We start from the raw sequence: 14,956 nt of genomic DNA, 5'->3' as shown, positions 1-14,956 counted from the left end.
CTAATTAATAGATGAGGAACCAACTGTGATTTCACTCTAAAGAGTAAGCTCTTAGCCACGATGTTATATGGCCATACCTCTTTCTTCATTTTCGGCATCTTCCCCACCGGCCAAAATTATGTGTCTACTTAACAAAAAATTTTAAAAACTAAGGTATGATTATTTTTATTTTCCACATATAAAATTATAAGGCTGAGACTACTTTTCAAACTAGACAGCTTCCCTCCTTTCTTCTTTCTGGTATGCCTCTCTCCCCATTGGTCTGGGTATGAACCCTTGAGCCCAAGGTTTCAAGGTCCGGGGGAGCTTGAATTATGATGAGGAAGAGAACACATCTGGTGCCAAGCCATAAAATGTTGCTAGAAATGTGGACATTAAATGTGCTTCTGGTAAGGCTTCAAAAGAAAATGATGAACATGTGATTGGACAATGGAAGATGGGCAATACTTTTTATGCAATGGCAAAGAACTTGACTCTTTGGTAGAAGGTAGAACTTGTAAATGATGAACTTGAATCTCTGACTGATGATATTTCTAAGCAAGATCTTAAAGGGACCTCACTACCACCGAGAAAGAAGAGCTGGGAGTGGAGCGTGTCCTTTGAACCTGGGGTCCCTGCACTGAGAACCGCCTAGACCCAGGGGAAGATTGATGCCAAGATACATAGAGATCTCCAAAGAATGCCAGGCCTACAGTTGTTGAAAGGAGATAAGGACCTTCCCCCAGCACCAACACAGAGAGAAAGCCTTGCCCTAAAGCCAGCACCCTGATTTCAGACTTCTAGCCTCCTAAACTGTGAGAGGATACATTTTTGTTTGCTAAAACCATCCACTTGTATTTCTGCTATAGCAGCACTAGATACCTAAGACAGAATTTGGTGCTATACGTAGCTGAGGGGGAGCCCTGGTGGCATAGTGGTTAAGCATTTGGCTGCTAACCAAAAGGTCAGCAGTTCGAATCCACCAGCTGCTCCTTGGAAACCCTATGGGGCAGTTTTACTCTGTCTTACAGGTCAGTATGAGTCAGAGTCAACTGACAGCAATGGGTTTTATTTGGTTTTATTTACAGCGGAGGGACTGGGGTGTACTTGCTAGGAGCCTGGGTACTGGGAAGGTAGGAGGGGCTGACTGCTCCAGTGGCCAGGGTCATGGGTTGTCTCTTTAGTCTTTCCACCATGAAATTGAAAAAAAAAAAAAAAAAATATGGTTAGGAAATGGCTGTTACTAGGGTAGAGGAAAAGGTTCCAGCTCCACTGAGGAAGGGGTAGGTGGTGTTGGTGGGGCCCTCAGTGAACTCACAGACGCCCTTCCTCTCGGCTATTTTCGGTTTCTGTGACCTGTATATTTCCTGTTGGTGGGAACAGAATGGAGAATTCCCACCAGGAGTCCACCAGCCCCTTCCCTTTCTCTCTTCCCTTGTCCTTTGAACCCCTCAAGGATTCAGGGAATCTAGGCGTTTAGATTGTAGGAGCTGACTTAGCGCCTCAGGAGCTCAGCCTAGAATGTCGGCTGAGTCTCATCTCATAACTCCTCTCCCCCACCCCACCGAAGACTTGGAACTCCTGCACCCCTCATTAAGCAACTGAGCACTTTCCACTCCTGAACCAGTTTACCCATCAGCCCCCCTGACCCTCCCACTGCTCATGGACTCTTTACATGCGGATCTTGGTTCTGAAATCTGGGGAAACTGGCCCGCAAGATTAACGACAGAATTGGAAGGAACGCCCAGTAGGTCCCTGCGGGACAACGATCGTTTATCTAGTCGGCCTCTAATGCCCCCCTTAACGCATGCGCCTTACTCACCCTGTCCGGCGCAAAGCCCTAAATCCCATCCTACCTTCTAGCCCCACCCCCTGCTTAGAAGTCCTGCGTCCTCATTGGCGAGCTGTGGACCAGGATGTTGGCAGGGATGGGTCAGGTGCTGACATCTCCAGTAATAAGATAGAGAATACAAAGGGAGACTTCGGCGCCGGAGGGGTGTGGCCCAAACTCAGTCCCGCCCTCCGGCTCCCAGCCTAAACCTTGGCCCCGCTGCCATCTGCCGGCCCTAGGCCTGGGCTCTACCGCCCTGGCCTGAGGATCCACACCCCCAGGCGCTTAATGCCCAGCCGGTTCCGGCTGGGTCTCCCCTTTTCTAGCGCCCCTCTAGGGGAAAGTCGCAGTCGCCTGTCGCCGCTCCCTGCAGCTTTCAAGCTCACGTCACTACCTTCTTCTCTACCAGCCTCTCCTTCCCCGCTCGGCTCCGAGCCGCTCGGCTAGGTGGCTGGCGGGGTGGGCAGAGGTAGAGCGTCCTGAGCCCGGTCTCTAGTAGCAGCAGCCCTGGTACCGCCCAGATGGTGCGCAGGGCTGAGCCCCCAGACGGGGGCTGGGGGTGGATGGTGGTGCTCTCAGCGTTCTTCCAGTCAGCGCTGGTGTTCGGGGTGCTCCGCTCCTTCGGCGTCTTCTTCGTGGAGTTTGTGGCGGCGTTTGAGGAGAGGGCGGCGCGCGTCTCCTGGATCGCCTCCATAGGAATCGCTGTACAGCAGTTTGGGAGTGAGTGCTGCGCCTGGGTCCAGAGTCCTGCGTCCCTTGGAAGGGAGAGGGGATGCGGGGACAGGGCGGGGGGGGGGGGATGCTTGGGGAAGGACTCCTGAGATCTTCTCGCAGAACCCCTTGCTCTTCTCCAGGCCCAGTGGGCAGTGCCCTGAGCACGAAGTTCGGGCCCAGGCCCGTGGTGATGGCCGGGGGCATCTTGGCTGCGCTGGGGATGTTGCTCGCCTCCTTTGCTACCTCCTTGACTCACCTATACCTGAGTATTGGGCTGCTTTCAGGTGAGCCCTTGGGCAAAAGCAGGAGACTGAAATGCCTGGGTCTTGACCTCTGAATTTTCACACTCTTCCTGCTCCTTCCAAAAGTCTTGGGGAGAATATGGCTAGCACTTATGCCCAGAAGGGAATTCGTAGGGGGATGACTACTCTGATAAACACGGTAGGGAAATAATTCAAAGATGATGAATCAGAATATAGAAAATCAGGGCTAGTGGGTCTGGAGTGTAGAAAGAAGTACTACTATAATATCATGCCAGGTTCTCTGGCTGTGAAATAGATATCATTATCCTATGTACAGATGAAGAAAGACTTTAAAAGGTTATGCAACTTGGTAAAGAAATGTCACACAGCCAGAAATGGTAGAGCCGGCATCTAAATCGAAAGTTCTGTGCTAGTTACTTTACAAACATTATCTCTAAACCTCCACAATCCTGAGATATATTGTACCTATTTTGCAGATGAGGAGATTGAGGCTGAGAGGTTAAGTAAACACACACAAGGTCCCACAGAAAGTATCAAAACCAGGACTTTAACCCAGGTCTTTGAGACTCCTAAATCAGTGCTACATTCTGCTGCTGGGCAGTGTTGGGATTACTGAGGACTCTGAGCCGTCTAAGTCTCTCAACCCCTATTTCTTCCTTTTTGGCAGGCTCTGGCTGGGCCTTGACCTTCACTCCGACCCTGGCCTGCCTGTCTCGTTACTTCTCTCACCGTCGATCCCTAGCCATGGGGCTGGCACTGACAGGCGTGGGCCTCTCCTCCTTTGCCTTTGCCCCCCTCTTCCAGTGGCTGCTTAACCACTATGCCTGGCGGGGGTCCCTACTGCTGGTATCTGCCCTCTCCCTCCACCTGCTGGCCTGTGGTGCTCTCCTCCGCCCCCTCTCCCTGGCTGAGGACCCTGCTGTGGGTGGCCCTAGGGCCCAACTCGCCTCCCTCCTCCATCATGGCCCCTACCTGCGCTACACTGTCGCCCTCACCCTGATCAACACTGGCTACTTCATTCCCTACATCCACCTGGTGGCCCATCTCCAGGACCTGAATTGGGACCCACTGTCTGCTGCCTTCCTACTCTCAGTGGCTGCTATTTCTGACCTTGTGGGGCGTGTAGCCTCCGGGTGGCTGGGAGATGCAATCCCAGGGCCGGTGTCAAGACTCCTGATGTTCTGGACCACCCTGACCGGGGTGTCACTGGCCCTATTCCCCGTGGCTCAGGCTCCCACAGCACTGGTGGCTCTGGCTGTGGCCTACGGCTTCACGTCAGGAGCCCTGACCCCAGTGGCTTTCTCCGTACTGCCCGAACTGGTGGGAACTGGAAGGATATACTTTGGCCTAGGATTGGTGCAGATGGTAGAGAGCATCGGGGGGCTGCTGGGGGCTCCTCTGTCAGGTAAGGGGAATGAGGTTACCTGGTGGGCCAGGGTGCCATGTTGCACAATTGGAGGCAGTAGTATCACAGGGCAGTACAGGGGATGCAGACCACACTGGGTGACAGTCAGAGGGCTTGACACCAAAAAGACTGTCTATAAAATTTTTGTGCAGTGTTTCAGCAGCAAATTATTTTTTTTTATAAAAATATCCCTGTAGTTAGTTATAACAACAAAACCATTTTTCATAAGCTCGGCTTACATGTATCAATATAACTACAAGGCTAAAACTCTATGCTAATTTACTTTTTGAACGATTCAGAGCTTGGCCGCTAACCAAAAGGTTAGCAGTTCAAATCCACCAGCTGCTCTTGGAAACTCTAAGAGGGCAGTTCTACTCTGTCCTATAGGGCCACTATGAGTTGGAATCTACTCGACGGCAACGGGTTGAATGCCCTCCAGTCAGAACTGTCATTATTACCCAATTAAAATGACGATTCAAATCACTTCGTTTCATCAGCAGGTGCTACAGGCACGTGCTACAGGTTTGTACTATAGGCACCCACTGTTGTTCTAGTTGCTGACGGTGTTTTTATAGTCGCTGATTTTGTCAAATTTGTGGCATTTTAGCTACAATATTGGGGTAATTAGTATCTGTACACCTATATCAATAACTTTTTTGAGAATGAAGTAGTAATCAAAGGAAAAGGAGTGATATACAGGAATTATGATTTACGAGTAACAGTAGTACAAAAAACATTACTAAGGATTCTGTATGGTCTGGTACACAAGGCGGTCCATGGGGCAGAGGGGGTAACACCATGAGTTACCGCACTGGGTAACACCAACGCTAGTGATGCCACTGATTGAAGGGGGTATTACTCACATTAGAGTGTGAACACCACCCCCCGGTATTATACAGTACACAGCCTGCATGGCCATTCATAGTAGCTCTGAAATGGACCCATGAGGCAAAGAAAACTGGGGCTGGGAAATCGAGTGGAAAGACACAGGGAGCTAAGTGTAACCCTTAGCAAGGTGCCTATAGCTTGGGTTTTTAGAGAACCTGGTTGGGCCTGGACACACTTAGCATGCCACAGTGTCTTCCCTTTCCCTTGGCACACTGGGCTCCAGCCCAGGTATCTGAGCCATCTGGTCAAAGCTCTCCAGGCTCAAGATGCCAGAACCTTCAAACCCGTAACATTTTCCTCTTAACTATTAACTGAAGGTGGAGAAGGGCTACCATTGCCAGAAACAAAGGCACAGGCATGGCTGACTCCATCTAGATCCTCAAATCCCCACTGGCTGGTTTGGAAGTCCTTTCTGAAGGCAGGAAAGGGGTTGAAATTACCTTTTGAGGCCCCTGGTGAACCACAGTTCTCCATCCAATCCAACCTTTGGAATTCAACTCTTCCAAGATGGATAAGTTAAGGCTTATTTCTTGCCTTCACCCAAAAATGTGTCTTAGCCATCAGCCCCAGGGAACAGATCATCCATGTGTATTCTTTCTCTCTTGGGCCTAGGTTACCTCCGGGATGTGACAGGCAACTACACAGCTTCTTTTGTGGTGGCTGGGGCCTTCCTCCTTGCAGGGAGCGGAGTTCTCATCACCCTGCCTGGTTTCTTCTCCTGCTTCTCACCATCTACCTCCAGGCCCCAAGACCTTGTGACAGAGGCCCTGGATACCAAAGTCCCTCTGCCCAGGGAGGGTCTAGCAGAGGACTGAACTCCAAGGAGGGGCAGTCAGGTCCAGAAAGCCAGAGCTCCAGGTCTTCTTCTCCTGCCCCATCTTGGCCCCCATGGAACCACAGTGCCTTAAGCCTCTTCATCTGCCTCCTCCAGAGCAGGTGTGAGGTACCTGTGATATGCGTGCCAACCCTTTGTATTTTGTTGAGGACTCTGTCTTCTTCGCTCCACCAACATTTTCTTTAGGATCCAGAGTTCAACCTGCCCCACTGATTTGTGAATCAGCTGTGGAAATCAAAGGCCAAAGAGGCTTAACATGTTTTATCTCTAGTGTTGCTTCTAAGCTTCTTCTCTGAAGACAAAGATGTTTGGGAAACAGGAATGTCCCTTTGAAATATAACTGATAAGAAAACTGGATAACAATCATAACCTCAAGCAGATCTGGGACCCATCTGTTTGGTTTAGCTAAATGGAGTCATGGCTGGGGAGTAGAGGGGCTGGTGTCCAGAAGCTCTGATGACCCAGAGCATTTGAACCCTGAACTCTGCTCTCTGGGCCTCCTACCCACTTACCTTCCTTTATCCCACTATCCCCTGTGACTTAGAAAAGAAATTAAGAGAATAGCAGGGGATAGTTTGGAAGAAGGGTAAAGAGCTGAATCTGGGATTCCTGTATTTTCCTCAGGCCAGTAGGAAAGGAAAACCAAACTGGTGCCACGGAGTCCATTCCAACTCATATTGACCCTATAAGACAGAGTAGAACTGCCCAATAGGGTTTTCAAGAAGCAGCTGGTGGATTTGAACTGCGGACCTTTTGTTAAGCAGGCCAGTAGAAGGAGAGTGAAATGCAGGCCAACAGTTTGGGAGATCTGGATACTCGGGAGAAACTAGGATGTGACAGATAGCACCCATAAGCCCTCCTCCCCTCTTCCAATAGACTGCCGCTGACCGGCAGAAAACTTCTCAAAGATTCTCTATTATGACAACAAGAATTTGGGGAAAGAAGATTTAACAGGCTGGACGACAGGTGCCCCCCCCCCCAAGGCCTGTTGGAATCCTGGTCCTTTCAAACAGGTTTTTTGGATGTTTTAAATAGGATGTTTCCAGGGCCCTAGACTGGCTAACAGTGGAGCTTGCAGGAAAAAAAGAATAGAAATTCTTTATTGGGGGAGGGGCTCAAACAAGAAAATGATCAACAAGTGGTGTCCAGAGTGGGGTGGGGACTTCTGGGGGAGAGCAGGGCAACCTGAGGAACGGGGAGCAGCTCCCCCCTCTCAGGCGGTGGGGTGGCTGGACGTGAAGCTGGACCACAGGAGGGCAGCGCCCTGGGCAGCCCCATGTAGATGAAGCTGCCGGAAAGGATGAAGGAGCCGCACGTGAGGAAGGAGGCGGTGAAGTCTCCTGTCTCATCCCTTAGGAAGCCTGAGAGGAAGAGTAAAGGAACTTAGAAGCGTCGGACCCCGGGGGCAGAGGCGGTTAGGAGTGGATCTGCTGGCTCAGGCCCTTACCTGACAGGGGAGGGCCCAGGAGCCCCCCGAGGCTCATCAGCATCATCACCAACCCCGTGGCCTGCACAACGCCTCCGATGCCCACTAGCCCCGGAAGCACCCCGAAAACCAGTGGGGCGTAACTTCCGGCGCTCAGCCCGTAGGCCCCAGCCGCTGCCAGCAGAGGCCCCCCCCAGCCCTCGCTGCCCGACACTGGCACCAGTCCCACCGCCAGCAGCCCCAGGCCTGTCAGAGCCCCGAACACCGCCAGCAGCCGCGAGAGGGGCACCCAGCCCTGGTCCGCCAGCCACCCGCACACCAGCCGGGCGACCGCATCCCCCACCGCAGCCACCGCAACCACCAGCGCGGCCCCGTAACCCCCCAGACCCCGATCTAAGGCGTGGGGGGCCAAGTGTACGTAGGGGACGAAGTATCCGCACCCCACCAGGGCCGTGCCCAGAGCAAAGACCGAGAAGGCCGGGCGAGTGAAGAGACTGAGGCCGAGGGCCCCTAGGGGCCCGCGAGAGGAAGCCGGAGGGTCGCCGGGGAGGGCCAGGGGTCGCAGGAGGGCGCCACAAGGGGTGAGGTGGAGAGTGGTGGCGCCAAGGAGGAGCAGGGCGCCGCGCCAGCCGAAAGTGTCAAGGAGGAGCTGCAAGGCCGGCGCCAGGAGCAGAGAAGCGGCCCCGTTGCCAGTGAGCGCCAGCCCCACTGCCAGGACTCGACGGCGCGAGAAGTAACGAGAGAGGGTACCCAGGGCAGGGGCGAACACCAGGGCCCAGCCGGAGCCTGCGAATGGATAGGGCGGAGTGAGGGCAGGGACCAGGGTGCCTGCCCCAGCATCCCCAGCCTTGCTCCCCGCAGCAGGCCCCCACCGAGTTCGCTCCCCCATCTTCATCCTTTAAGGACCCGGGCATTCCCGCAGCCCCTCACCAGCGAGGAGGCCCAGACCGAGGTAGAGGTGCAGCAGATTGCGGGCGAAAGCCGAGAAGACGAAGCCGAGAGAGGTGAGGACGCCCCCAAACATTACCACGGGACGTGCCCCCCAGCGGGTGCTCAGGGCGCTGCCCACCGGGCCTAGAGGGGGGCGGAGTCAGTGGAAGACACGCCCCTGAACCCCAAACTCGGCGCTACACTTCTCGTTGGCTGTTTGACTGGCCTAAGTTCCTCCCCCGGCCCAATAGTTCCTCCCCTTGACCTCCAACACCCGCTACACTCTAGAACTGGGTTCCACTGGTCGCCCTGTCTCAGGTTGTCTGGTCGCCTGGCGGGTCCCCCACCACTACACTCACCGCCTCTCCACCCTCATTCCCGCCTCCCTCCTGGGGGCCCCCCCTCACTGGCTGCTTGCTGCACTGCCAGGGCCAGGGCGCTGACCCACGCAGTGTCCTGAGCACTTCGGTCGAAGTGCTCGGCGAAGTCAGGGAGGGCAAGGCCCAGCGAGCGTAACATCCCGTACGAGAGCCCATTCACCGCGAAGGCTGAGGCCGCAACCACCCAGCCCCAGCCCCCGTCCGGGGGTCCGGCCGGCTTGGGGGTCATCGCCGTCTGCGGGGGTGGAGAAACACCTATGAGAGTGGTCTCCTCGTCTGTGCCTCCGCTAGGGACCTGGCATCCCTGAGATTCAGCCTCTGGCTGCCAGCCCGGGGTGGGCACGTCACCCCGAGACGACAGAGCAGGGGCGGGGGCAGCGAGAACCAGGCCTGGAGATGGCGCTTCTGGGTCTGCGTGAGGCACCGGGACGGGGACAGCCGGATCCCCCAGGCCTGGGACTCCCCCTCCCCCACACCCACTTTCCCCCTTACCCGACCTCTCCGGGCGGTGGGGGGAGGGGAAGGGCGAGGAAGTTTCGGCCGGGTTGTCGGCCCGCTTCCCGGGCGGGCGGGGCCCCGGAGGGGAGCGAGAGCCGAGAAGGAGCCGAATTTGAACGGGATCTCTCGGTAAACAGAGATCACCACAGGGGCCTGAGGCACCTGGGGACGCAGGGGGTACGGAGGGCGGGGGCGAGCTGAGACAGTCAGCCAATCCGCCGAGCTGCGGGTGAGGCGAGACGCTGAGTCCCACGGGGATTGAATTATCCGCACACACCCCCAGCCCCCGGGAAGGCAGTGGCACAGAATGAATGCCACCCCGCCCCGCTCACGCCCACGCACCTGCCGGCTCCTGCGCACGGCGGCGACGCGTGGACTGCAGCCGCCGGCAAGGCCAGGGCCCGTAGGCAAGGCGTGGAAATAGGGGCGGCGCCCCACATCCTGAGAGGCTGAGAGTTTGTATTCCCAGGGAACGTTGCTGAGGACCAGCTAAATCTCGGGTATCGAAGCGCAGACCTCCACTGAGTGCCTGCTCTGTGCTCAAATAACATGCCCTCAAGAAGGAAGAGGAAGGGGATCCCGACATTATGAGGACGTGTGATGTGCCAGGCACATATTTTTTATGTTATCTTTTAAATATGTGAAGGAGCCCTGGTGGCGCGCAGTGGTTAAAGCCATCGACTGCTAACCGAAAGGTCGGCGATTGGAACCCACCAGCCGCTCCGCGGGAGAAAGATGTGGCTGTGTGCTTCCGTAGAGATTTACAGCCTTGGAAACGGGGTCACTATGAGTCGGATCGACTGACGGCTGTGGGTTTAGTTTTGATTTTAAATATGTTATCTTTTCAGCCTCACAATAACCCTACGAAGAAGGTGCCATCTCCATTTTAGGGGTGAAGTAACTAAGGCCCAGAGAGGTTCGGTGACTTGCCCAAAGCCACCCAGCTAAAAACTGGCAGAAATATTTGAACTTGGGTCAGTTCAACTGCAGGACCATACAGGGAGAACACACCTGGGGCTGAATTTGAATCCGCCATAGTTGAGGGAGATGATCTGGAGACAGCTTTGATAGCAAACTGCTCTGAAATGGGCGGTTTTGCAGGGCTTGTGATTCAAAGAAAGGAGTCCCTGGGAATAGAAAAGGAGTCCCTGGAAGGTGCAAGCAGTTAAAAGCTGGCTGCTAACCAAAAGCCTGGAGGTTTGAGTCCACCCATAGGTGCCTCAGAAGAAAGGCCTGGTGGTCTACTTCTGGAAAATCAGTCCTGCGGAGCACAGTTCTACTCTGACACACATGGGATCGCCATGAGTTGGAATCGACTCCAGGGCAACTGATTTGTTTTTACTGGTTTGGGGATAGAAAAGATCCTTTCTATCAGAATCTAAAGATTTGGACTAGAAATTTTTTTTTTTAATACAGGAAATCAAGAGAATTGAACCGAGATATTGATTTCTTGAGAAACTTTAGAAAAAGTGTCCTTTTTACAAGCTAACATTGTGAATCAGAATCGACTCGACCACAACGGGTTTAGTTTGGTTTCTTGCTTTACTTCAGCTATTTAAATCAAGAGATGTGGTCTTTGATTTAATTATTAAACTATCATAAAATTCAGCAACTCAAGTTTGGAGATGCATTAACCAAGAGCCACATGATGGCAGTGTTTCCTAATTGTTAAGGAAGTATATTTCAGTAAAGAAAAATAGCTTCTTAAGTGGTGAAACTGTAAACCTAAAAGATACAGCATGACTTTTGATGGTTCCCATTGCCCTATTGGGAAATAAAAAGAAATTTCTCTACTTGGTGTATAAGGCCTTTCAAAGTCACAAGTAGACCCAAGCTACCTTTCCATTCCCTCCCCCTCCTCCCTCTTGGGCCCTCCCATCAGCCATTAGCTTCTCACCTGCTCCAGGGCTGCACCAGGCTTTTTCTCACTCCTGGATTATTGCATATGCCGTGCTGTCTGCTTGAAATGCCCTAGATGGGGCACAGGAGCCCATGAAGTCTTAAGGGCCTGCCATGTACATGCTAGGAAAGTGGCCCCACCGGTTTCTCCAGCAAGGGATAGTGTTTTCGAAAGGATACCAGGGAGGTGGAGCCAGCCGGGTCTCAGCCACCCCAGGTTGCCATTCTGGGAGCTGCTTCCTGAGAATACTGGCAGAGGACTCTGCTTCCAACTGAATGAGGCCACTCAGATGGCTCCCTCTCCGTGGTAAAGTAGAAATGCAGGGTGCTTTAGTTTCTTAGTGCTGCTGTAACAGAAATACCACAAGTGGGTGGTTTTAAAGAACAGAAATTTAGTTTCTCACAGTTTAGGAGGCTAGAAGTCTGAGTTTAGGGCGCTGGCTCTAAGGGGGGACTCTCTCTGTCAGTTCTGAGGAAAAATTCTTGTCGAAGCTTCTCTAGTGTTCTTCTTGGTGTTACTTGGAGATCTCCGCATGGCATGTCTTTCCCTGTTTATCCTTGCTTTCTCTGTGCCTAATCTCATCTTTTATATCTCAAAAAGTGTTTTAAGACACACCCTACACTTACATGGTCTTATTAATATAACAAAGATATCCTTATTCCCAGATGAGATTACATCCACAGGTATCCATAAAAAAAAAAAAAAACAAACAAACAAAAACATCAAACCCATTGCCATTGAGTCCATTCCGACTCATAGCAACCCTATAGGACAGGGTAGAACAGCCCCATAGGGCTTCCAAGGAGCGGCTGGTGAATTTGAACTTCCAACCTTTCAGTTAGCAGCTGAGCTCTCAACCACTATACCACCAAGGCTCCATCCACAGGTATAAAACCAAAAACCAAATCCGTTGCCATCGAGTCCATTCCGACTATAGTGACCCTATAGGGCAGAGCAGAACTGCCCCATAGGGTTTCCAAGGAGTGGCTGGTGGATTCGAACTATTCACCTTTTGCTTAGCAGCTGAGTTCTTAATCACTGTGCCACCAGGGCTCCATCCACAGGTATAGGGGTTAGGATTTACAAGATGTAGTTTTGGAGGACACAATTCAACCCAAAACTCCTCTCGGTTCTCAGAGCCTGGGACTGGAGTGATTGGTTGCGAAAGGGCACATTTCTCTTCTACCTCATGTTGCGTATATTCTTAGCCAAAACTACCATCACTATACATCTTTTGCTGGAGCCCTGGTGTTGCAATGGTTGAGTGCTCAGCTGCTAACCAAAAGGTTGGAGGTTTAAACCCACCAGCAGCTCCGAGGGAGAAAAGACCTGGTGATCTATGGGGCAATTCTGCTCTGTCCTATAGGGTCAATATGAGTTGGAATCCACTCAATGGCACACAACAACAACAATACATCTTTTAGAGTTCCTGGGTGGTGCAAACAGTTAAGCACTCCACTACTAACCAAAAGGTTGATGGTACAAGTCAACCAGAGGCATCTTGGGAGAAAGGCCTGACAACCTACTTTCAAAAGATCAGTAACTGAGTATCTACATACTAGGCCTACAGAAGTGAACAGACAAAAAAGCCCTGTCCTCATAGAGCTTACAGTCTAGTGGGTGACAGCTAATAAATAAAATACATTAGTAAAATATATATTATGTCACATGGTGATAAGTGCTGTGGAGAAAAATACCTACTTCCAGCGAAGTGGGATAGGGTCAAATTTTAATAGGGTGTCAGGAAAGATCTGACTGGGAAGGTGATATCTGAGCAAGAGTCTGAAGAAGGGGAGAGGCTCTGGGAGGAAGACTTTTCCAAGCAGAAGTCACAGCAAGTGCAAGCCCTGAGGTGGGAGAAGGTCTGGTGGGTACAAGGATCCTCAACTTGCTCTTCTATAGAGAAGTGAGCTAGATGGGAGAGGAGCAGGTGAGTCACAGAGGAAAAATGTGGGGGGCCAGTTCTTTAGGCCTTGAAAGCTGTTGTTAGTAAGGAGTGCGTACATGACACAAATGGTTGATGCACTCGGCTACTAACTAAAAGGTTGGTGGTTCAAGGTCACCCTGAGGTGCCTTGGAAGAAATGCCTGGTGAGCTACTTCTGAAAGGTCACACAGCCGTTGAAAACTCTATGGAGCACAGTTCTACTCTGACACACATGGGGTCACCATGAGTCGGAAGTGACTCAACAGCAACTGGTTTTGTTGGTATACATCTTAGGCATATGGAGGTAATATAGTGTTAAGGTGGGAGAACGGACTCCTGAGCTAGACTGTCTGGGTTTGAATCCCAGCTCTGCTACTTATTAGCTGCATGACTATAAGCGAGTTACTCTGCTTCTCTGTGCTTCTGTGTCCTCATCAGATGTGGATTATAGTAGCTACCCAATAGGGTTCTTAAGAGTATTGAAGGAGTCATTGTGTGTACATGCATAAGGAAGTGCCTGGAACTAATAGTGTTAGCTCTGTTGCTGCTATTGTTGTGACTTCCTGGATAGACCCTCCAGTGCCATTCCCTTTTCTCCACCTGGCTACTTCTAACGCCTCCCACGTTGCTCTGTGAGTGCTCAATAAAATCACTTGGGTTAGAAAATGTGAATGGCTATAAAGAGGTTAAACGAAGATTTCTGTTTTTTTTTTTTTTTTTGTCTCTGTGATTCACTGGTTTCCTTAGCATTTTCCAAAGTTCATAAGAAAATGCTGGTCTCCCTATCTGGACTCTAAAAGCAAAAGAGAAGAATGGAATCACAATAAGTTTTATTCATTTAATCCTTCCTACAAAATATTTATAGACACCTACCATGCCAGGTGCTATGCTTGGAGCGCTGGTGGCGCAGTGGTTAAGAGCTCGGCTGCTAACCGAAAGGTCAGCAGTTCAAATCCACCAGCCGCTCCTTGAAAATCCTATGGGGCAGTTCTGCTCTGTCCTATAGGGTTGCTGTGAGTCGGAACCAACTCGACGGCACTTAACAACAACGACAACAACCATGCCAGTTGTTATGCTTAGGTCTGGGGATGGAAATATGGGTAAGATACAGTCTATCCCCCAGCCCCCCACAATCCAGTCAGAGAAACAGTCACATAAAGAGAAGAAATGGCAGTACAATAAGGGAGGCACATTCTCTGTAGAGTGGTGCATGGGAGGAACTGACTCACTCTGCTTAAGCCTGCTGGGAAGGCTTCACAAAAGAGGAGCCACTTGAGCTGGGTCTTGAAGGATGAGTAGGAGTTTGCCAGATGGATGTGTGGGCGGGGGCACTCCAGGCAAAGGGAGCAGCTTGTGGGAAAGCACAAAGGCATGAACCAGCTCGGCACATTGTTGATTGTTTGGGGAGCTGTAAATAGCTGCTGTGTGGAGAACAGAGAGTGCATAGGAGAGCAGTGTAGGACGAAGCTCTGCTGGGGCACCGGGTCCCATTAGTAACGGCCTTGAAGGCCAGGCTAAGGAATTTAGATTTCTCCCAGCGACTGATGCTTCTCAAAATTTTCCATTGAAGTAGCATTTGCTAATAGTAGAGCCTGAATACAGAAGAAAAAGGACTCATGCCACAGCTGGAGGAGCCCGCAGAGTCTGGGGATATAGGCCTTTTGTGAGTGGGAGATTTCTTTAAAATATCTTGTTTTGCATTGGAAATTTACATGAAATTTTGCATTGTACTTCATTCTACTTCATAATAGTCTTTGGGGCATATTTTCATAGGAACATAATGCTTTATTTAACTTTTTCTTCTCAAATATTCAGGAAAAAATATAACTCTCCAGGAAGATGCATGTTTATTTTTTATTTTTATTTTTTTTATTGTACTTCAGGTGAAGGTTTACAGAACAAATAGTTTCTCATTAAACAGTAGTACACATATTGTTTTATGACATTGGTTAACAACCCCCTGACATGTCAACCCTCTCCC

At 51.3% G+C, this 14,956-nt stretch overlaps 2 protein-coding genes across 2 annotated transcripts; one reads left to right on the top strand and one right to left on the bottom strand.

Moving 5' to 3' along the window:
- Window positions 1-1,934: 1,934 nt before the first annotated feature.
- SLC16A13 (solute carrier family 16 member 13) lies at window positions 1,935-6,870 on the top strand. The gene is made up of 4 exons (XM_004376064.2): window positions 1,935-2,530; window positions 2,665-2,808; window positions 3,455-4,192; window positions 5,693-6,870. Exons 1-4 carry the CDS (start codon window positions 2,332-2,334, stop codon window positions 5,893-5,895), a joined length of 1,284 nt encoding a protein of 427 aa, XP_004376121.1. The 5' UTR covers window positions 1,935-2,331; the 3' UTR covers window positions 5,896-6,870.
- Window positions 6,871-7,046: 176 nt separating this feature from the next.
- On the bottom strand, window positions 7,047-8,953 carry SLC16A11 (solute carrier family 16 member 11). Its single transcript, XM_023731026.1, is given in 5 exon segments — window positions 7,047-7,276; window positions 7,363-8,127; window positions 8,272-8,415; window positions 8,679-8,898; window positions 8,900-8,953. Coding segments are annotated over 5 exon segments (1,413 nt in total).
- Between the last annotated feature and the right edge of the window lie 6,003 nt (window positions 8,954-14,956).

Source organism: Trichechus manatus, unplaced genomic scaffold, assembly GCF_000243295.1.
Source record: "Trichechus manatus latirostris isolate Lorelei unplaced genomic scaffold, TriManLat1.0 scaffold00040, whole genome shotgun sequence".
In the NCBI taxonomy this organism is placed as follows: Eukaryota; Metazoa; Chordata; class Mammalia; order Sirenia; family Trichechidae; genus Trichechus; species Trichechus manatus.
Note: the sequence above shows the minus strand (reverse complement) of the source record. Positions and strands in the feature narration are given on the sequence as shown.